Source organism: Chiloscyllium punctatum, chromosome 1 (genome assembly GCF_047496795.1).
Source record: "Chiloscyllium punctatum isolate Juve2018m chromosome 1, sChiPun1.3, whole genome shotgun sequence".
Lineage (NCBI taxonomy): Eukaryota > Metazoa > Chordata > Chondrichthyes > Orectolobiformes > Hemiscylliidae > Chiloscyllium > Chiloscyllium punctatum.
The window spans coordinates 43789571-43811681 of NC_092739.1; the positions used below are offsets into that span (position 1 = coordinate 43789571).

General features: G+C 41.6%; 1 protein-coding gene across 11 annotated transcripts in view; it reads left to right on the forward strand.

Annotated features, from left to right (window-relative positions):
- The window catches only part of LOC140457064 (septin-11), a 128254-nt gene that overhangs the window by 95396 nt on the left and 10747 nt on the right, over positions 1 to 22111 (forward strand). For 5 of the 11 annotated variants that reach the window (XR_011953328.1, XM_072551069.1, XM_072551364.1 and 2 more), the window contains 7 exons: positions 6964 to 7125; positions 7635 to 7731; positions 8121 to 8289; positions 9516 to 9648; positions 15186 to 15370; positions 16825 to 16875; positions 21918 to 22059. Coding sequence is in view for 10 of the 11 variants with exons in the window: in XM_072551069.1 (XP_072407170.1) it covers positions 6964 to 7125; positions 7635 to 7731; positions 8121 to 8289; positions 9516 to 9648; positions 15186 to 15370; positions 16825 to 16875; positions 21918 to 22059 (939 nt within the window). In the remaining variant the exon portion in view is untranslated. The remainder of the gene's footprint in view (positions 1 to 6963; positions 7126 to 7634; positions 7732 to 8120; positions 8290 to 9515; positions 9649 to 15185; positions 15371 to 16824; positions 16876 to 21917; positions 22060 to 22111) is intronic. The other 6 variants (XM_072551411.1, XM_072551392.1, XM_072551403.1 and 3 more) reach the window with 2 other exon arrangements.

The window sequence follows — 22111 nt, forward strand, 5'->3', positions numbered from 1 at the left end:
ATGATTTTATAAACCTCTGTGAGGTCATCCCTCAGCCTTTGACATTCCAGGGAAAACAGCCCCAGCCTATTCAGTCTCTCCCTAAAGCTCAAATCTTCCAATCCTGCCAAAATCCTTGTAAGTCTTTTCTGAACACTTTCAAGTTTCACAACATCCTTTTGGTAGGAAGGAATCCAGAATTGCACGCAATATTCTAAAAGTGGCCTAACCAACATCCTGTACACCCGCAGCATGATCTCCCAATCCTATACTCACTGCTTTGACCAATAAAGGAAAGCATATTAAACGTCGCCTTCACTATCCTAACTACCTGCGACTCTACTTTCAAGAAGCTATGAACCTGCACTCCAAGGTCTCTTTGTTCAGCAACACTCCCTAGGACCTTACCTGCTAAGGTTTGCTTTCCCAAAATGCAGCACCTTTTATTTATCTAAATTAAACTCCATCTGCCCTCCTCATCCATTGGCCTATCTGATCAAGATCCTGTTGTACTCTGAAGTAACCTTCTTCTCTGTCCACCACACCTCCAATTTTGGTGTCATCTGCAAACGTACTAACTATACCTCCTATGTTCATATCCAGTCATTATATTTCAACTTGTTTTTGTACTTGCCCCTATTTATAAAGTTCAGGATCTATTTTAACCACTTTTTTCAGCCAATACGCTGCCACCTCCAATGATTTGTGCAGTTATTGTAACCCCAGGTTCCTCTTCTCTAGAATTCTCTTTAGTATTACATTCATTATTTTTTTAATGGCCTCATCATTCTTCCTACTAATGTTCCACATCGCTTTCTCTGCACTAAATTCCCTCAGTCTGGATTAGTTCATCCATTTTGCCAGTCCTTCTGTGTTTGTTCGGATTTTGTCATGGTTTACCATGTTTCCAAGTTTTTGTGTCATCTGCACATTTTGAAATTGTGCTGTACAGCCAAACCCAGATCATTATTATGTATCAAGAGAAACAGGGCTCCAGTGCCAACATCTAGGGAACACCACTGTAAATCTACATCCATTATGAGAAACAAAGGTTCAGAATTACTTGTTTCGTCATTCAGCCTACTTTGTATCAATGTTTTTTGTTACATTTCATGGACTTCAACTTAGCTGACTGAAATAACTACACAGGGGACAGTATCCCATTACCACGTGAAAAGTACACTGGCTGTGGCCAGCCAGGTTGGAGCCAGTCCTCTGAACTGAGGAGATTCTAAATCCTCTGTTAATATTGGTTAGCTAGGGCTTTCCTGATGATTGGCCCAGGCTATCAACCTCAATCAAAACTTTGTAGTCAACGATGTTCCAATCCCTACATCTCTCCCCGCCTAATTCTGAGAATATAGGCCTGATCTTTCTCTTGTAGCTTTTCCTGGCATGTTTTTGCTCAACTGGCAATTTCTCAAATTTGGACTCTGACCACAAGCATAGTCTTCTGGACTGTAGCCCACCTCTAGCGTCTGGAGCACCTCGGGAGAGTTTCCTCCTCTTCTTTCAGTGATCATGGTATCAAGATAGCATCCATTTCAACTCGGAGGTTTTCTCGATACTAGACAGTGGGGGAGAACCTACGGTTTCTGAGCGGCCTTCTAGCTATTCTGAGGGGCTAGGTATGTTTTTCTCTTGCCCCGTTTGCGAGGTAACAGCTTTCAGGTGATCCATGTGTTTGTTCAGGACTGTATCACCTGCCCGAATTTTGTAAGTGACAGGACCTGACCTCGCATCAACCTCCTCTCTTAGCCACAGAGGGCCGATTCCTTTTCTGGCACCAAACTTCATTCCCCTGAATTAAATCGCAATGGCCCTTCTGTTTCCCTATTGCCACTTAGCGTTCCGAGGATAGGATCTTTTTGTGTCCACAGTCAGATATTGTCAGTGGTGACTAGAAAGGTATCCAGGAGGTTTAAAACCATAATGGACTTTTCCAGTGGAGGCATCACAGGTGGAGTATCTGCCAGTGGGAGGCAGCTCAAGGCATCCGGATTAGCCACTTGGCTTCCTGGATGGTGTTCTAACTTGTATGCACTGAGAATAAGGGCCCAACACTTAATTCTACTGGAAGCTATGGGCAGCACCGCCTTGTCTTCCTTCAGTAGCCCTAACAGGGCTTTGTGATCTGTTACTATGACAAATTCCCATCCATAAAGGTATTGGTGGAACTTACTCACACGAAAGAAGACCATCAAAGCTTCCTTCTCAATCTGTGCATATTTGCATTCAGCATCAGCCAAAGTCTAGGAAGCGTCTGCTTTTGGGCGTTCCTCTCTGTTGGGCCACTAGTGAGCCAACACTGCCCTGATGTGTATGGGGAGGCATCGCTTATCATCTCTACTTCTTGCTTTGGTTCATAGTGGGCCAACACGTTGGATAATAGCTGCATTTTCACTTCCCTATAGGCTATTTCTTGACCATATGACCATTTCCAAGGCTGACCCTTTTTCAATTGCAGGTGTAAGGGTCCCAAGTGGAGGCCAGGTTATGTATGAATTTCCTGTAATAATTCATTAGTACAAGGGAAGACCTGAGCTTCAGTACAGATGTGGGAGCTGGGGCTCCTTTGATTGCCCTCACTTTATCCTTCAACAAGTGTAACACATTTGGGGTGCCTGGAGCACACATCCTTCTCAGGCATGTACCCACCTGGAGGAATTGTTTAAGTACTTGTTCAAGTGCTTTTTATCGGTCTTCCCTATTATTAGTGTATCATCCAGATAAATTCCAACCTGGGGTGGCCCTTGTAAAATGTTCTCCATGGACACAGGCTGATGGTACCCCAAATGGTAGTCGTGTATATTGGTATAACCACTTATGCGTATTAATTGTAGCGTACTTCTGGGACTCCTCATCCAGTTGAATTGCATGTATACATAGCTCTTGTTCAGCTTCATAAAGGACAAGACACGCACACACCCACACACTCTATGTGAGGCATTGGGTGAGAAGTGGTTTACCATTTGCTTAAAATCCCCATAAAGGAGAACTGAGCTTTCAGGCTTCATAATTGATACGACTGGTGTTGCCCATACTGCAAACTGCACTGGTTTGGTGATTCATTCACTCTCCAGCCTTCTGATTTGCAACTCTAGTTTTGCCTGCAAGGCAAATGGCACCAGGCGGGCCTTGCAAAATCGTAGAATTGCTTCCTGGTCAATATGTAACTTGGCTTTGGCCCCTTTGATAGTTCCAAGCCCTTCCTGAAAAACTCTGGGGTATTTCACTAGGACTTTAATGAGGCAACCATTTTCTAATTGAAAAATGTTGAGCCAATAGAGGCAAATCTTTCTCAACCAATTCCACCCCAATATGCTTGAGCCCAAGTCTTTTACTACCATCGGTGGTAACTCCATCAACCTCTCCTCCTAGGAGACTGGAACTGAAGTCGTACCCTGAACTTGCAACGGTTCCCCAGTGTATGTTCTCAGTCTGGCTGAGCAAAGTCAAGGGTTGGAGCCCCGAATTAATCTTGTTAAAGACAGCTTCTACAATCACAGATGTAGCTGTGCCAGTATCGCCCTCCACAGGAACTGGGTGACCATTTATCCAAACATTAATTTTAATTGGTTTTGATTTGGACGTTGCTAAGCAATTGAATTTTTCAACCTACATAGTAGAGGGACTGTCCAGGGTGTGCACCATCCTGTGTACTGGCCTATGCATATTGTTACTCAAGTCAGGCCTTGTAGGACTACTTTGCTGTCAAGTCCACGTACTAGCAGCAACTTCAACAGCTTGCCAGCCCAGATCCTGAAGAGCGTTTTAGCTACTTAGCCGAGACTTTGCTGTGTTGTGCGGTTCTTCTGGCTTAGGATCCCTCTGCTCAGGATTTGCCCTATGTGAGGCTCTGTGATTCCTACACTCGAGTGGTGTTCTCCAAGCTCAGTCAGACAGGTGAGGGTGTCTACTTCTATTGGGATGCCCTGTAGTTCCCATGTTCCACTTGCCTCATTTTCTAATGACAAAGCCAATTGTAATGCCTGTTTGAAGTCCATTTGGACTTCAGCTAGTAAGTGCTTCTGCATGATTTTGTCATTAATCTCACGTGCCAAGTGGTCTCTCAGCATCTCATTCAGGGCTAACTCAAAATCACATGCTTCTGCCTTGTCTTAACCTTGTCAGGAGTTCTGATATGATGCTGGAGATCAGAGTCAAAAAGTGTGGTTCTGGAAAAGCACAACTGGTCAGGCAGCATCCAAGCACCAGGAGAGCTCCTGTTGCTTGGACGCTGCCAGATCAGCTGTGCTTTTCCAGCACCACACTTTTTGACCCTGCTTCATTATCTGAGGAGTTGTGACGGTGCTGAACATTGTGCCATTATCGGTGAATGTCGCCACTTCTGACCTTGTGCTGAAGGTGCTGTCAGATGAGCCTTAGTAGCTTGTTGTCAGTGCATCTTGTAGATGGTACACATTACGTGTCACTGTATATCACTGGTGCAAGGAGTGAATATTTAAAGTTTTGGATGGAGTGCCAATCAAATAGTTGTTTTGACATGGATGTTGTTGAGCTACATGAGATTTGTTGAAGCTGCATTTATTCAGGCAAGTGGAGAGTATTCAATCACAGATTCGCGCCGTGTAGGTAGTGCACAGGCTTTGGCAGTCAGGCGGTGCATCACAGCCTCTGACCAACTTTTTGTAGCCATATTATTTATATGGCTGATCCAGTTTCATTTCTGATCAAAGGTAAGCCCTCAGGATATTCATAGTGAGGAATTCAGCGATGGTCAAGAGACAATGGTTGTATGTTGAAAATGGTGATTGCTTGAATTTTGTGTGGGATGAATGTTACTTGCCATTTAGCCCAGTCCTGAAAGTTATCCAAGTCTTGCTGCATTTGGACATGGATTGTTTCAGTATCTGCTGAGTTGTGAATGGTACTGAACATTGTGCAGTCACGTATCAACATTCCCAACTCTCATCTTCTGCTGGAGGAAAGGTCATTGATGAAGCAGCTGAAGATGGTTGGGCCTAGGACATTATCGTGAGGAACCTGGGGCTCTTGTGGCACCATGGAAGTGTCCCTATTTCTGAGCTAAGAGGTACCACTTTCTGTCGAGGTGTGTAATAGATTTGAAATTCTACACCCTGAGGAACTCCTACTGAGACCTCCATCATTTTATCTGGCAAGTATGACTCCAACCAGCAGAGAGTTTTGCCACTGATCTCCGTTGACTCCAGGTTTGTTAGAGCTTCTAGAAGTCACACTTAGTCAATCGTGTTTTGATGTCAAGGGTAGTTACCCTTCCTTCCCCCTTTTAAAGTACTTCCTGTTCCTCCTTTCCATTTCTGTTTCCTGAAGATGATGTTATTTGATTTGATCTGATGGAATTTGAAAATAAATTTTAAGATGCAATAAACTGCACATAATTTCCTGAGTAGAAAAACATCTATAAGTTAGCTTTCTGGTAAATCTGTGCTTATAAGATTATCATGAGATGAGCTATCATGAGATTTCCATGTATTAAATAGTGTGGTTTTGTAGATCTATAAATTCAAATAAGCTAATTTTAAAGAAATTACCTCAATGTGTTGGGGTAATTCATTTCCTGTTGCAAATCTCATATTGTTTTTATTTCCTGTGGCATGCTCCTTCTTCATTCCTTTTTAGTTTGTTGAAAGGATGCAGACACTGGTTTTTCTGTTACAGCTACTTAAAAGGAAGTAGCAAAATTTTTAGAAATAAGATTATTGTTCAATGCTTTTTTTTTATTTGTCCAGAATGAAAGATTGTTTCCTAGATTCTTTGTTAAAAATGTGAAACAAACAGAGGGCTCCCATCTTCTTACCTTCAAATTCACAACCTTTGCTGACTACACACGGCAATGGTTGAAATATATATTCTCTTAATCTCTGCAAAACTAGAATTGGCTTTGAAGTCTTTTCCACTTTGTGATCTAAGTTAATTATGTTTCTATTCCCTTCATGCTAAGTCCTACATCAGTTTGAAGAGCTCTGATCTGCTGGCACCTTTACTAACAATTTCATTTCATAACCTCACTTTTTTTCATCTGCTCTTGCTTAATACACATTCACAAGTAAATTATTTTATGTTTTCGCATTTGTTTCTAGTCAGACATTCATTTTCTGAACTTTGTTTATTATTGATGTTTATCTCCAAAATTCATTGCATTTGCAGAATCCAATAAGTATCTCATATTTTTTCAATTTTCAGTACAAGTAATCAAATAGAATGATATGTTTAGAAATGGAGGGAAAAGATAATTTCAGGAGTCAGTTATACTGGTTCCATGGAAAAAGAATTTTTCGACTTGCACAATGTTAACAATTCATTACTCTATCCTTGCATTCTAATATAAGCACATAAGAAGCAGAAGTAGACTACGTGGACTCTTGAAAATCTACTCTTGCATTTATTAAGAGCATGGTTGAAGTTTCAATCCACCTTCAACTTCATGGCTTATCACATATCACATCATTAATTTCCTTTCTGTCCAACACCATTATTCATTGCTGAAATACCACTGTCCTCAGAGATGAAGAATTCCACATGCTTTCAATTCTATACATAGAATCATACGATCATCATAGTGTGGAAGCAGGCCGTTTGACCATTGAGTCCAAACTGACTCCTCTGATGAACTACCCGCTTTACCTATCCCTGGGATCCTGCATTTACTATGGCTAATCTACCTAGCCTATACATCCCTGGACAGTGGACAGTTTGGCATGGCTAAACTGTCTAACCTGCACACTTTTGGACTGTGGGAGGAAATGGAGCACCCGGAGGAAACCCACGCAGATGTGGGGAGAACATGCAAACTAATAACACATGCATGAGCATATGCGAGTGAGCTGTAAGTCATCTGTTGCTATTGCCACTGGTCAGTGTATTGTCATCAATGTCAATCAAAAGTGCATCTCCCTGAAATGCTGTTCTACCTTTTAATACTGCAGAACTTCGGATGTGTTCTTGGACCAAACAAGGCATGTACTTTTATTTTTGCAGGTGAATATAATCCCCATAATCGCCAAAGCAGACACAATCTCCAAGAGCGAATTACATAAATTCAAGATAAAAATCATGAGTGAATTGGTCAGTAATGGTGTGCAGATTTACCAGTTCCCAACAGATGATGAAACTGTTGCTGAGATCAATTCGACAATGAATGTAAGTTGTAATTACTTGTGTAGGTGTGGAGGGAGGGGGTATATTTTCTTTTTTGATATTTCAATTGCTTTACATTTTTTTGCAATCTAATTTGTAATATTTTTAAACATACCATGAAATTGTATTAGAATAAACGTGTTCAGTTTCAGGGTTGTAATGCCATTTTGTCGCAGTAACTTCAGAAGCAGGAAGATGTTGCGGTTCTTTGAGACAGTATGCTTTGGGGCAAGCATTAACATTTTGAATTTCACTACCTACTCTTAAAGAAAAAATGTTTTCTGTTTACAGTTGTCAAATATTCATGAGTATTGTATTTTAGAATTGATGTGTTTTACATTTCAAAGTTCGGCATTGTAGTAGGGTTTTGTTCTTTATATACTTGCAATGCCATTTGTTTGAATTGAAAAACATGCTCCATGTTAACAGACATTCCAGTGGAATGTACTGTTACGGTTTCACTCGGATGCTGACTAATGTGGGAAGAACTAACTTTTTTACTTTCTCTCCAGGGTCATCTTCCATTTGCTGTTGTTGGCAGCACTGAAGAAATAAAGATTGGTAATAAAATGGCAAAAGCTCGGCAGTATCCCTGGGGAGTTGTCCAGGGTATGTTTGAAGAAGATGCATCTTTCTTTTTAAATGCCCTTCCTCTGTTTCATGTATTTAATGATTGAACGAACAATTGTGAGATTGCGTGATTACCCATTAATCAGGGTTAAACATGGGGTAGGGAAATGGGTCTGGGTGGGTTACTGTTCAGATGGTTGGTGTGACCTGTTGGGCCGAAGAGCCTGTTTCCACATTGTAGGTATTTTAAACCATTTGACAAGGTAGAAGTGTATTATGAAAATGCCCTCAGTCTGTAATCATTGATTTGTGGAAATGTTAAGAAACTTGATTTTTTTATACTTTAAACTTCGTTGAAAGAAATCAGTTATTGACAAGAAAATGTTTCCCTTTTTTTCCTTTCATGGGAAAAATAAACAACTTTATAGTGGAGAATGAAAGCCACTGTGACTTTGTAAAGCTCCGTGAAATGTTGATTCGTGTAAATATGGAGGATCTAAGGGAGCAAACACATGCACGCCATTATGAACTGTACAGACGTTGCAAACTGGAGGAAATGGGATTTAAAGACACTGATCCAGACAGCAAACCATTCAGGTACAGAACTGAATTTAAAGTTGTTGGCGTTTGATCTTTTGATATTTGATATTTTTCTATTCCAAATCAAAATAGGTTGTATAGTGTTGATTTATTGAAATCCATTAGAATAGAAAATAGTTTTTTAATGTCCTGTAAGAACTTAGGTTTATGATGGTGAATTTTAAAATGTGAGCTTTTGCACTTGAGACATTTGCTATATCTGTCACTGGTTTTATGATCATGTAATATCAAGTTTACCGATTAGGGAGGCCCTGGTTGTGGATGCATGTCCAAAATTTCATTCATTGAATTCAAATAGTGCAATGTTAGGGGCAGTATAGCAACTTCAGAGTCCCTGAGCTAGAAAGGGGACATTGATTGATTCATTATTCTGATCATATTTATTAATATCCGAAAATGTGTTGCTGGAAAAGCGCAGCAGGTCAGGCAGCATTCAAGGAGCAGGAGAATCGACATTTTGGGCATGAGCCCTTCTTCAGGAATCCTTCCTGAAGAAGGGCTCATGCCCAAAATGTCGATTCTCCTGCTCCTTGGATGCTGCCTGACCTGCTGCGCTTTTCCAGCAACACATTTTCAGCTCTGATCTCCAGCATCTGCAGTTCTCACTTTCTCCCCATATTTATTAATACTTGTCTTTATTACATGTGGGTTTGGGTGTTAGACAAATAAGGATCTAATTCAACAGTTCAACTCTCCAATCACATCGCTTGTTAAAACTTGGGTTATAACTGTGAAAAATTTCCATAACTGGTCAACTTCTGTGAAATGTAGGGTTGTAAAAGATATTAAATACATTTCAAATAAGTGTTTAATTGAATTAGATAAATTTTATGTCTGAGTTTGATTGCTGCTTGCAAAATGAGCAGAACAAACAGAAATCAAAGAGCTTGAGGCCCCAATGTGTCTTAAAATTATTTCCATCCAATTAAGTATAATCTGCAATATTTTGTGCTTTAGATATGTAGAAATACACTTTGTTAGTTTTGTATTAATTAGAGTACAATATTTCAATTTAATTTAAAGGTTGTATTCATCATTACATTTTGTGACAATAGCTTTTTAAATATTTATAATGGATAAAAACTATATGTTAACTCCTCCGTGTGGGATGGAGCCAAAGAGAAATCTTGTTCCTTTTCTAGGAAAACACATATTCATATTTAGGGAATGTTTACGTATAAAGTACAGTTTGGCTCATGTGTTCTTTTATTCTCTTGCCTTAGCTTGCAGGAGACCTATGAAGCAAAAAGAAATGAATTTTTGACTGAACTGCAGAAAAAGGAAGAAGAGATGAGACAGATGTTTGTCATGAGGGTGAAAGAGAAGGAGTCTGAGCTGAAAGAAGCTGAGAAAGAGGTATAACTCCACTTCCACTGAAAGAAACATTATGGGAGGAATTTATCATTGATGTGCCATTCCCAGTGAAGTAACCTGAAATATGATCCATTTCCTTTCTCTCTTTCTTTTGTCCATTTCCACACGATTACAATTAAAATGGAGCATCAAGGCAGTGCAACCTGAGGTGCTGGATTCATGTTACTGTTTCTATGAGTTTGAACCCCACCACTGCCAAAATTCGAGCCTACTTTTGCCTATTCACATTTTTAGTTTGGGTGCACAAATGTCCGTTCCAATTCAATGTGTCACTTAAGTTTTTATCAAGTGACGTAGCAGTAATATCACTGAATGAATAGTCCAAAATTCCCCGTTTAATGTTTGCTGGAGAGGAACTTGGAGTAGGAGAGGCGGGATCCGGTATGGTACTCCACTTTGGTATTAACAACATTCATAGATCTGGAAAGGATGTTTTGCTTAAAGATTTTGAATAGTTAGGAACTGAACTAAAAAGCAGAACCTCCAAGATAAAGACCTTGGTATTACTACCTGAGCCATTGACAAACTGACAGAGTAAACAGAGTCAAGGAGTTAACTCTGTGGCTCGTAAGATTGTGAGTGTGTGGAATGGGTTTCAATGTGTGGGGCACTGGCACTGGTCCTCAGATAGAAGAGGGTTGTTCGGGTCAGATGGCTTCACTTGAAATGTGTTGGGACCAGTTTCCTGACAAATGAAATAGCAGGGCTCGAGAGAGGACTAATTGTGGGCGGCACAGTGGTTAGCACTACTGCCTCACAGCGCCAGAGACCCGGGTTCAATTCCCGCCTCAGGCGACCGACTGTGTGGAGTTTGCACGTTCTCCCCGTGTCTGCGTGGGTTTCCTCCGGGTGCTCCGGTTTCCTCCCACAGTCCAAAGATGTGCAGGTCAGGTGAATTGGCCATGCTAAATTGCCCGTAGTGTTAGGTAGGGGTAGATGAAGGGGTATGGGTGGGTTGTGCTTCAGCGGGGCGGTGTGGACTTGTTGGGCCGAAGGGCCTGTTTCCACACTGTAAGTAAGCTAATCTAATCTATCTAAGTTGGGGGGAGCTAGGGTTCAGAAGAAGGGACACAAAGCAAAAGGATATGGTGGCAATACATGGCAAGTATTGGATAATGATTGCCAAATTGGGACAAGAAGGGAGACTGCGAACAAGCATTTTAAGAAGGCAGTAAATGGGTCAATGGGGCTAAAAAAATGGTAAAAAGACAAAAATGATTGGCCCTTTACTCAAATGAAACAGATAGAGGTTAATGGGTATGATCTTGTAACCATCACAATGACATGGTTACAAAGAGATCAAAGCTTGAAACTAAATATTCAGAGGTATGTCACTTTTCAAGAGGACAGAATGGAAGGATGGCAGGTTAGTACGAGATGGAATAGGAGTCATAGCAATGATTGATCTTGGATTGAATGGTGTAGAATTCATATGGGTGGAGGTAATAAATAAGAAGGAGAATACGACATTGGTGATAACCTGTAACACATAGTGCATGTGTGCTTGCGTGTGCGCACACACCCCACACACATGCACACACCCCTCCCCATGAAAAAGCTGTTTGTAAGACAGACATTAAATCAGGGGATAATGAGAACATGTAAAAAGACAGTGCAATAATCATTGGTGATTTTGATCTTCACTAGAAGTACATATAATCATATTTGATGAATTGGGGCGGCACGGTGGCACAGTGGTTAGCACTGCTGCCTCACAGCGCCAGAGACCCGGGTTCAATTCCTGACTCAGGTGACTATCTGTGTGGAGTTTGCACATTCTCCCCGTGTCTGCATGGGTTTCCTCCCACAGTCCAAAGATGTGCAGGTCAGGTGAATTGGCCATGCTAAATTGCCCGGAGTGTTAGGTTAGGGGTATGGATGGGTTGAGCTTCGGCGGGTCGGTGTGGACTTGTTGGGCCGAAGGGCCTGTTTCCACACTGTAAAGTAATCTAATCTTGTACATGAGGAAAATTGAATTGGCAGAAGTAGCCAGAAGAAAAATTTGTAGAGTGCATTTGGATATTTCCAAGAACAATATGTTGTGAAATCACCAAGAGATCAGGCTGTTCTGGATTTGGTTGTGTAATGAGGTGGGTTTAATAAACGATGTCACAATAAAATATCTCCTCGGGCAAATTTAACATTTAGTTTGTGTGTGAGAAATGTGGGTAGGAAACAGCTGAACATTTAGAAGTACATATAATCATATTTGATGAATTGGGGAGACCAAACGTAAACTTCGGGAACGGTTCACCAAGCATCTCAGCTGGGCATGCAGGGACCAACCGGACCGCCCATTTTAACACCCCTTCCCACTTTCTTTCCGACATGACCATCCTTGGCCTCCTCCATTGATACACTGAACCAAACCGCAAATTGGAGGAACAACACCACATCTTCCACTTGGGCTGCCTTATATCCCAGAGGGCTCAATATTGAGTTCTCCAATTTCAGATAACATCCCCTCCCATCCCTCAACTCCCTTCCCAGCCCCTTCCCCTCCCTTCCACTCTTTACTGCCACCAATCGGATTCATTCCTTCCAACCAGGTCATACTCTCTGTCTTCACCTATCCCCACTTCACCACCCTGCCCCTGCCATTCCCTTTATCTGTAGATCCTCCTACACCCACCCACAGTCCTGAAGAAGGGTTACACCCGAAACGTTGACTTCTCTACCTCCTGATGTTGCCTGGCTTGCTGTGTTCTTCCAGCATCCTGCCTATTTATTGAGGAAGTAACAAGCAAGATAGAAAAAGGGGAACCAGTAAATTTAATGAATTTTGGATTTCCAAAAGGAGTATAGAAAGATATCATGTGAGGCACCTTGTAACCTGTAACTAATGGAGTGCCACAGGGATCATGACTTCCTGTCAACTTTAGGGATGGCATCATGGCTCAGTGGTTAGCACTGCTGCCTTACAGCATTAGGGACCTGGGTTCAATTCTACCCTTGGGCACCTGTTAGTGTGGAGTTTGCACTTACTCCACATGTCTGCTTGGTTTCTTCAGGTGTTCTAGTTTCCTCCAACAGTCTAAAGACATGCAGGTAGGTGGATTGGCTATGCTAAATTGCACAAAGTGTCCATGGATGTGCAGGCTAGGTGAATTGGCCTTCCAAAATACAGGGTTACAGGGATAAGGTAGGATGTGAGTTTGGGTCTGCGTGGGGTGCTCTTTGGAGGGTTTGTGTGGACTCAATGGGCCGAAATGGCCTCTGCCACACTCTGGGGATCCTATGATTGTAACTCCATTGCCACTAGCATAAGATTTAAGAGCACAAAGATGGAACAGAGATGAATTTTGTAAATATAAATTTGACTTATTAATATTTCACAATACATTTTTTTCATGTATCTGTTTTGCATAGCTTAGTCAAAGAAGTAAATGTACTTGCGCACCTTAATGATTATAGGGGAGTTGAGGATCTTTCTATGGAAGAAACAAAGTTGTGTTTTATTTTTATTCATTCTTACTGAATGTTCATGCTCATGTCCAATATTGTACTTGCCACTGAGTGTGGAAAAGGATTAACTGGCCCTCCATCCTGTGCATTGAATGTAGATGATGTCCTCTGCCTTCTTGACAGGCATCTTTGAAATGTTGTAGATCAGAGCTCAAAGGCTTTGCCACCTTGAAATGGACATGCATCTGAACATTACTGACAATCCTCCCTTCGGGCCACTAATGTTTTCCTTTGTCTGGACTTGCTACTCCTACCATTATCAGACCACAGAGCCTTCCCATTTCATTCATCACCTGGATCTCTCTTGTGCTCCTCCAAGCCCCTGACCCTACTCCATACTATCCCCTCCTCACAGCTCAGCAACCCTTGCCAGTCCTGAGACTCCATGTGAACTGCCATTCTCCCCTTGTGATAGGGAATTTAAGGGTGCAAGGCCCAACACATTGCTGACTTCCACCTCTGTTTCATACATCTGGAAATTTAAATATCACACATTGCCTCAATCGGTCAACCTGTACACACACTTTTCTCTTTTCAATCTTAATCCTCCCCAATGATATTAGGTAGTCCAGATTTCTGTGGTACAGTTCAAATCTGCAGAGGTTTGTCTGAAAGAGAGGCAGTTAGCAACAGTTTATGCAAGGAACTGGGTGAAAAGCAAGACACTATTTTCTTCATGTTATGAATTGTATTAGAAATTAGCTGATCTTTGCAGTATTAAACCCACAGGATTGCAATCAAGAACACTATAAAGGCTCAGGGGTAAAGGCAATAATACGATTAAATCTGGTGGGAGGAGGAAGATAGGGAGAGGAGGACTCAGTCAGTGGATGAGGTAGGACAGGAGAACAGAATGGATAGGGAAGACAGGGAAGCGACAGGACAAAAGGATGGGAGTGTTGGAGCAGAAGGAAAAGAGCAAAATGTTACTTAGCAGGGGTTTGGGAGTTATCCAATTATATTTCTCTGAGAGTCTAGGTAACTGAGGACAAAATATTGTTCTTTGGGGAGGCGGGATGGTTTAGCACACTGTAGTTGGGTCGTGTCACTTGAGAAGTTGTTGCAATTTGTTTGTTGCCTGGGCAAGTTGTTGGAAAGTTGGGGATTGACTGCCATGGATAGTGTTCAGTTTCTTGAGTGATGTTAGAGCTGCACCCATCCAGGTAAGTGGAGAGTATTCCATCACATCCTGACTTGTGCTTGTGGGCAGGATTTGGGAGTCAGGAGGTGAGTTGTTTGCTGCATAATTCACAGCTTCTGAGCTGCTTACATCTACATTTATACAGCTGGTCTAATTACGTTTCTGGTGTAGCGATCATCAAAATGTATTGTTACAACAATCAATAATAGTTTCATGACCACCATTACTCAAACTAGCTTTCAAAATATCTGTGCTCTTTCCCAAGTTAAGAGGCAGTGGGATTATCCTGAGTCTGAAAGTTATCCAGTCTCCCCTGTTAGAAATTACTCATGGGAACAAGATATCCTTCAAATGTGATGCCTCTTCCACCAACGTCATTTCACCTGCTTAATTTACAGGGAGAGAAGGTTTGCTTGAATGAGGAATGCTCGTCATCTGTGGGTTCATGCTATAGGCAAAGGAAGACAACTTGATTTTTGTTTTGAAATAGTAAACCTAATACCTGCCAACATTTTAAAGCTCAAGACTTGGGATGTGTGTGATTCTGGCAAGGTTACATTTTTTAACTATCCTATGTTACTCTGAGGTCAGAGGGAATTAAAAAAAACACGCAAGGTGGAATTGGTGTAATGAAAGGTAAGGAGTGAAAAGTTTCTTTCAGTAATTTTTCATCTAACTGGTGGTTTTCATGCTGGGTTTTCCTTTCTGGTGGTAGCCCACAGATAGTAGATTTTATTAAATCTGTTTTCACAGCCTGCCATGGTGAAATCATTCCCAACATCTGGATTGCTAGTCTTTGCTACATGACATTCTTATGTTTATGTATCATGCATTGCTTCATATGTTCATTCACTTAGGTGGGCGAATGAGGTAGACCTGTGTTGGAACTGAGTGGTGTGTTGTGTGTTCTCAGCTTCATGAAAAGTTTGATCACCTGAAGAAGACCCATCAAGATGAGAAAAAGAAACTTGAGGATAAGAAGAAAGATCTTGAGGAAGAAATGAATGCATTCAACAAGAGAAAAGCAGCAACTCAGCTGCTCCAATCACAGGCTCAGCAAGCTTCCCAGACCACCAAGAAGGACAAGGATAAGAAGAAGTATGTATTTTCAATACATTTTTAGTGTTCTCTTTTCTTTTCATATATTTACATCTTTCTCCAGCGATCTCCTGATCTGGTTTTAATGTTGACAAGGAAGGACGAGAAAGGAGAGCAAAGCAACCTTTGGATAATGGTTAGAAACAATGATGCTTATTGATAGGATTATATATAGTAACATTTCTGCCAGGTAGGCCTATACGTACAGGTACCATTCAAGAACTATCTTTGCTGAACAGCAGTAATAGGCTATTTCTAAATGATGTAAGTAGATGAATGTAATGAGCTACAGTTCGTGAACTCATCAAAACGTGATTTGTGGATCCCTGCGTGCGTTTGCATGGTTTAGGTTCCTTTTATGAACTGAGAATTAAGTTTGAGAAGTTTATAAAATATATTCTTGATTTAGTTTGCATAACCCTGGGTAAAGAACTTGCGAGTTTTAAAGTGTATGTCCTGTAGCATTCCGCTATTTCTTGAGTTGGTTTCCGTTGTCTGTTCAGTGCTGGTGGGCATTTTCAGAAAAGGTTGTACTTACTTTTGTGTGGTCATCCCTGCCAGTGTATGAGATCCTTTCTACATTTGACAGTTTTATTAGATTGAGAAAATTACTTCAATATTTTTGATCAAGAATGAGGTGAAACTAAGCTTAGAGAGTCGTTTATTTTGTAAATCTTAATGTTCTGACATATTGGTTTGGATCTTGACTATGTGGAATGATATGCATCACGTTATAGCAAGCCACCTGCCGGTCTTGTATCTTCCTGATTTTGTTTGACTTAAAATTTGTTTGTAACTCAGTCTGCCAGTTAACTAACACCTGTTTATGCTATTGTGCAAAGCAAAGATCTATCCCACTGACTAATACTAGACAGAATTTACTGCTATGAACTGAACCAGTTCTGTAATGGTAGTCGTTGGAGTGGGGAGCTTTGCAGTTGTTGATTTTTTTTTTGTTTGGTTTTTACAACAACCTGTTTGTTTGTACTCAACGTATTTTAATACATCAAGCACTTGGTATATTTTTATAATTATTCACTTTTGAAACAAATTTACTCTCATCTTATGTTTTTATTTTGCCCTTCTTTAAATCTGTTCACCTAAGCAAAGTTGGTAAGTGAATAAAATTTTAGCTGCCTGTTGATAGTCAGGTAAAACTTGTCCAATATCTTTCTCTCTCCTTGATGTTACCGAAAAGAGTGGTTAACGTTTAGAATTCGAATGGGGAATGGTATCTGACTTGTAATTAGAATTAAATTGTGAACATATTATTTAATGCACAAACCTAACCCTAAGTTGGCCAAGCTTCAGCAACGTTATTGCATTCCTCATTAGAACTTGGGAAAAGCTCCAAGATGGAGTAATGAACAAATGCAGTTCCTAATCGTGGCATTGAGCCTGACAGAGCTAAGAGATTTAGTCATTCAGTCATTTCATGTTCTTATCTTCTTTAGCCGTGAGCAGGTCTCAGCCAGGATGGTATTGACAGCTTGTGTAGATGTCAGGTAAGGACCAGCATTTATTGTATATCCCTAATTCACCTTGAGAAGATGGTGGTGAGTCATCTTCTTATATTACTGAGTCCTTGTGTTGTCAGATTACCCACAGTCCTGTAAGAAGGACCAGCAACAGTGAAGGAATGGCATTGTAGTTCCAGCCAGGATAGTGTGGGAGGGGAAGTTGCAGATTGTGTGTTTCATTGTGCCTACTAAATTTCTCCTTTAGGTAGTAGAGGTCACAGATTTGGCAATTAATGTTGAAGAAATTGTATCAAATTGATGAAGTGCATCTTTGTAACTGGTATTGGTGTTACCATTGTGCATTGGTGGTGGAGGGAATGAATAATGGAGGTGGATGGGGTGCGAGTCAAATTGGTTACCTTGTTCTGGATGGTGTTGAGTTTCTTTAAGTGTGGTGGGGCTGCATTAGTCTACTCAGCACTTCTGGCTGGAGGTGGTTTCACACACCTTGAGAAGATGGTGGTGAGTATTACTGAGTCCTTGTATTGTCAGATTACCCACAGTCTTGTAGGAAGGACCAGCAACAGTGAAGGAATGGCATTGTAGTTCCAAGCCAGCATAGTGTGGGGAAGGGAACTTGCAGATTGTCAGTGGAACGTTAGCTCAGTGGTTAGCATTGCTGCCTCACTGCGCCAGGGACCTGGATTCGATTCCAACCTCTGGCAACCATCTGTGTAGAATTTGCACGTTCTCCCTGTGTCTGCGTGGGTTTCCTCCGGGTGCTCTGGTTTCCTCCGACAGTCCAAAGATATGCAAGGTAGTTGAATTAGCTGTGCTACATTGCCCATAGTATCCAGAGATGTATAGGTTAGGTCCATCATTCTGGGGAAATGTGAAAAAAAGTAATAGGGTAGGGGGAATGGGTCTGGGTGGGATACTCTTCGGAGAATCTGTGTGGACTTGTTGGGCCTAATAGCCTGTTTCCACACTGTAGGGATTCTATGATTCTGTCCCTCAGCTTTTGTGTTTTGCACTAACAATCTGATTTGTTTATGCAGCCTCCTTCTCCTGTTAATTGTTTAATTACTCACTATTAATGATAGGATGTAGTTGCACTGCAGAATTTTGATTCAATCTATTTTGATGGGGGATCTTTAGTCCTGCCTATCCCATGCTGCTTCTGCTGTTTGGTATCTCTACGATCTTGTGTTGTTGTAGCTTCACTAGATTACCACCGTATTTTTAGGTATCTCTGGTGCTACGCCTGTCATACACTCTTGCACTCTTCACGAATCCATGGTTGATCCAATAGCCATATGGTAATGGCAGAGTAAGGATATGCCAGAATAAGGTTACAATTGTGGTTGAATACAGTTCTGCTGCTGCTGATAGCCCGCAGCATCTCGTGGATGGTTGTTTTGAGCTGCTAGATCTGTTCTGCATCTATCTCATTTAGCACAATCCATAGGCTCCGCAAACAAATAGAGGGCATCTTCATCATGAAGGCGAGGTGTTTGTCACCTCACACAGTAGTCCGTTTCATCAATATCAGCTACAGGTAGATTGGTGATCATGAGATCTAAACCCACAACCTCTGTCACCTAGAAAGATTGGGGCAGCAAATACATGGAAACACCACCACTAGCAAGACCCCCTCCAAGTCTTTCACCATCCTGACTTTGGAAATTTATCGCCATTTCTTCACTAGCTGGGTCAAAATCCTGTAACCCCTTCCTAACAGCACTGTGGGTGTCCCTACACTCCAAGCACTCCAGGTAGTAGTTTAAGAAGGCAGCTCACCACCACCACCTCTCTAGGTTAGTAAGGGATGGACAATAAATGCTATATAGGTAAAAACAATGACTGCCGATGCTGGAAACCAGATTCTGGATTAGTGGTGCTGGAAGAGCACAGAAGTTCAGGCAGCATCTGCCAGCAATGCCTACACCCAAGGGATAAATTATAAAAAGGGTTCTTTCCCTATTGCCACAGACCTGGTTCAGTGGGACTCTATTTGAAGTACCATTCTTGTAATAGACATGGAAATGTCCCATTGAGTGTATATTCAGTGTATCTCCCATCTTCTGTGCTTATTCTGATATGCAAGTGTTCAGGCTCATCAACTGAGGAAGGGGAGTAGGTGTTCAGTCATAAAAGGTTCTGTTGTCCAGTTTTGGCCTGATATAGTGACACTTGTTCAGAAACAATGTATACCCAAAACATACTGCCTCTGACATTATACTGCTTGTCACCACCTCTGGTGAGTCTTTTCTGTGAGTGGGCAGAACATACCTAAGTATGTTAGTGATGAATTCTAGAACATTGACTGCATGCTGTGCATCTGTGAATATGACTATATCAGGCTTCTGCTTGACAAGTCTGTGAAACAATTCTTCCAATTTTGGCGTAAAATCCAAAAATATTAGAGAGCAGGACTTTGCACGGTCAGTTTGTTAGCATGTTTCTTTATTGTTTCTGCTGATGGGTGGTCTGGCCAGGGTATATATCCTCAGACTTTGCTACAGCATTTTTAATACAACTGATTGGCTTACTAGACTATTACAGGGTGTAGTTCAGCATCCACCCCATTATTGTGCATCTGGAGTCACAAACAGGACAGACTGGGTAAGCACAGCAGATTTCATATTCATCGTTACTGACATTAGCTTTTTTTCTAAAATTGAAATTTATTTAATAAAAAGTCTTGAGTTCATATCCCATACCGGGACTTGTTAGATGGAAGATATGTTTGTGATGTGGCCAAACAGGAAGATTATCAGATAGAAAATCCTTCCTGTGGAAAATTTCCTAATGGTGAATGGTTAGTACTTCCTTCTGGCAAATGATCAGAAATTGGGATTTTTGCTGATGGACTGCACAGTATTCAGCTCCTTTTGCAACTCATCAGATACTGAAGCTGCCCCTGTCCAGTTGCAGCTGGACCAGGATAATATCCAGGTTTGTGTGACAAGTGCCAGACAATAACTACCTCCAAGAAGAGAGAATCTAACCATCATCCCTTCACACTGAATCCCTCACTGTGAGCATCCTGGAATAACTACAGACCAGAGAACAGCCAAACAAATACTGTGGCTACAAAAGCAGAGCAATGATTAGGAATGTTACAGTGAGTAATTCATTTCCTAACTCCCTAAAGCCTATCCACCATCCACAAGATCCAAACAATGATTATGATAGAATGCTCCTCACTTTCCTGGATGAATGCAGCTCCAACAAAACTAAAGAAACTTGTGGTCATCCGGCAGCCCACTTAATTGCCAAATAACACAACCCTTCGTTCCTTTCAACACCAATGCTCAGTAGCAGCAACATGTACCATCCAAAAGATGCACTGTTGAAAATCAACAAGGTTCCTTAGCACCTTCTAACCCACAACCACTTCCATCTAAAGGACAAAGGCAGCAGATAAATGGGAACACCACCATCTACAAGTTCCCCACCAAGCCACTCACCATCCTGACTTGGAAAACTGTTGCCCTTCCTTCAGTGTTGCCAAGTCAAAATCCTGGAACACCCTCACAAATGGCATTGTGGGTCTACCTACACCAAATATATTGCAATGGGTAGCACACCACCACCTTCTTAAGGGCAACTAGGGATGGGCAATAAATGTTGGCCTATTCTGTGATGTAATCCCCTGAATGAATAAAAAGCAGTTTCCTGGGTAGCCCAGAAGCATGGACCAATCGAATAGAAGTCCATGTCCTAATCCTGGGAAACAAGAGTAGGAGAAAAGACAGGCAGCATAAAAGAGAAATCAGAACAAAAAAAATCACAACCTTGTTGTTTAAGGCCCTTAATTACTACTATTTCCACCTTATTTTGTGCTTTTAGCTGGTGAATTGTTCATTTGCGTCTGATCAACCTGAGAGGTAGGATGCATTTCAAACAAAATGTGCTGAACCAATTCTCAGCTATCTTAAAGAAAAAGGGGAAGCTTTAGAATTAGAAATATATTTTTAAAATCTACCTGTAATTTTTGTGGAGTTAATTATTTAATGTTGGCGGTGTTGACGTAAAGCTGGACCTTTCATTTTAATTCCTGGGAAACTACCTTTTTGACTTTGAAAGGGAAATCTGCCTGCTCATCATAAAAGCCAGTTTGCAAATAACAAAAGCTGTTTAAGGTAGTAATAGATTGTTTAGAGACTGAATTAGAGACTAGAACTCCTGTTATTTGACATCACCATTGACCTGTTTCTGTAGCTTTTATAGGATTTGGAGAAGATCATTTAGTTTTTTGAAGCTATAATGTCCACCATCTGTTAAAGATTAGGGTCATCTGCTAGCAAACTCCTTGGACTGTATCTTACACTTTTTTTAACTAATTGAGTTGTATTGAGTTTTTTGGAGGATTCTTGCTGAGGGGCCTGGAGTGTTTCCTTACTGTATCTTACCAAACTCACCTCATCAACCACCTGCTCTCTCCCACGATATCTCTCCTGTCCGATTCCAACCCTGTTTTATCACATGCTGTTCCTGGAAGAACTCACCATTCAGCAGATGCCTGCCGAAAGGTTGCACCATCTTTAAAAGGCTGCAATGTGCCCAAATGGGGACTGGCATTCCAAAATTCCCCTGCTTGGTCAAGGACAATGACTGAGTGTGTTGGAGGAGAAGGTAGTGCCATAATTCTGGAGGTCCTGGTCGAGGGGGTGGTGCGAAGGAGAGGAGCCCTCTTGTCAGAGGACTGGCATAGCAGGCCCAGTCTGAGGTCACCACCGGGGTCAGTGTGGAGGAACCGCCAGCAGTGTTGGAATAAGGTCATGGACTTACTCCGCTCTGCCAGGGTAAGTGCCGCCATCTACTCTCTTCTACCTCTCACTCACTATTAACTCTGCTACTGCACACCCCTACCATCAAGGCTCATGCTCTACTGCTGTGTGTTGTCTGCAACACTTTGCCTCGTTTGCTCTCGTTCCTACCCCTACTGTCACACCACTGACCCTGCATGGGCTCTGCATTACTCACTGTCCCTGGGACACATCACCACCTTTACACTGCCAGCACTAACACTATGCCAGCCACTTTCACCTCACTCAGTCCCTCCCTCTCTCTCACTACAGGTGGGGAAAGGGGTCCAGATTGATGGAGGACTGCCCGGAATTGGACTCCTTAGCCCAGCCAAGAAGAGAATCTTGGCCTTCGTTGGAGAAGACTAGGACCACTCCTTTGGAGATGTTGGGACATCCATTTCTCACCAATCGAGTAAGTCCCTTTCTTCATTTCATTGGAATTCTCACGTTAACCCCACTGTCAG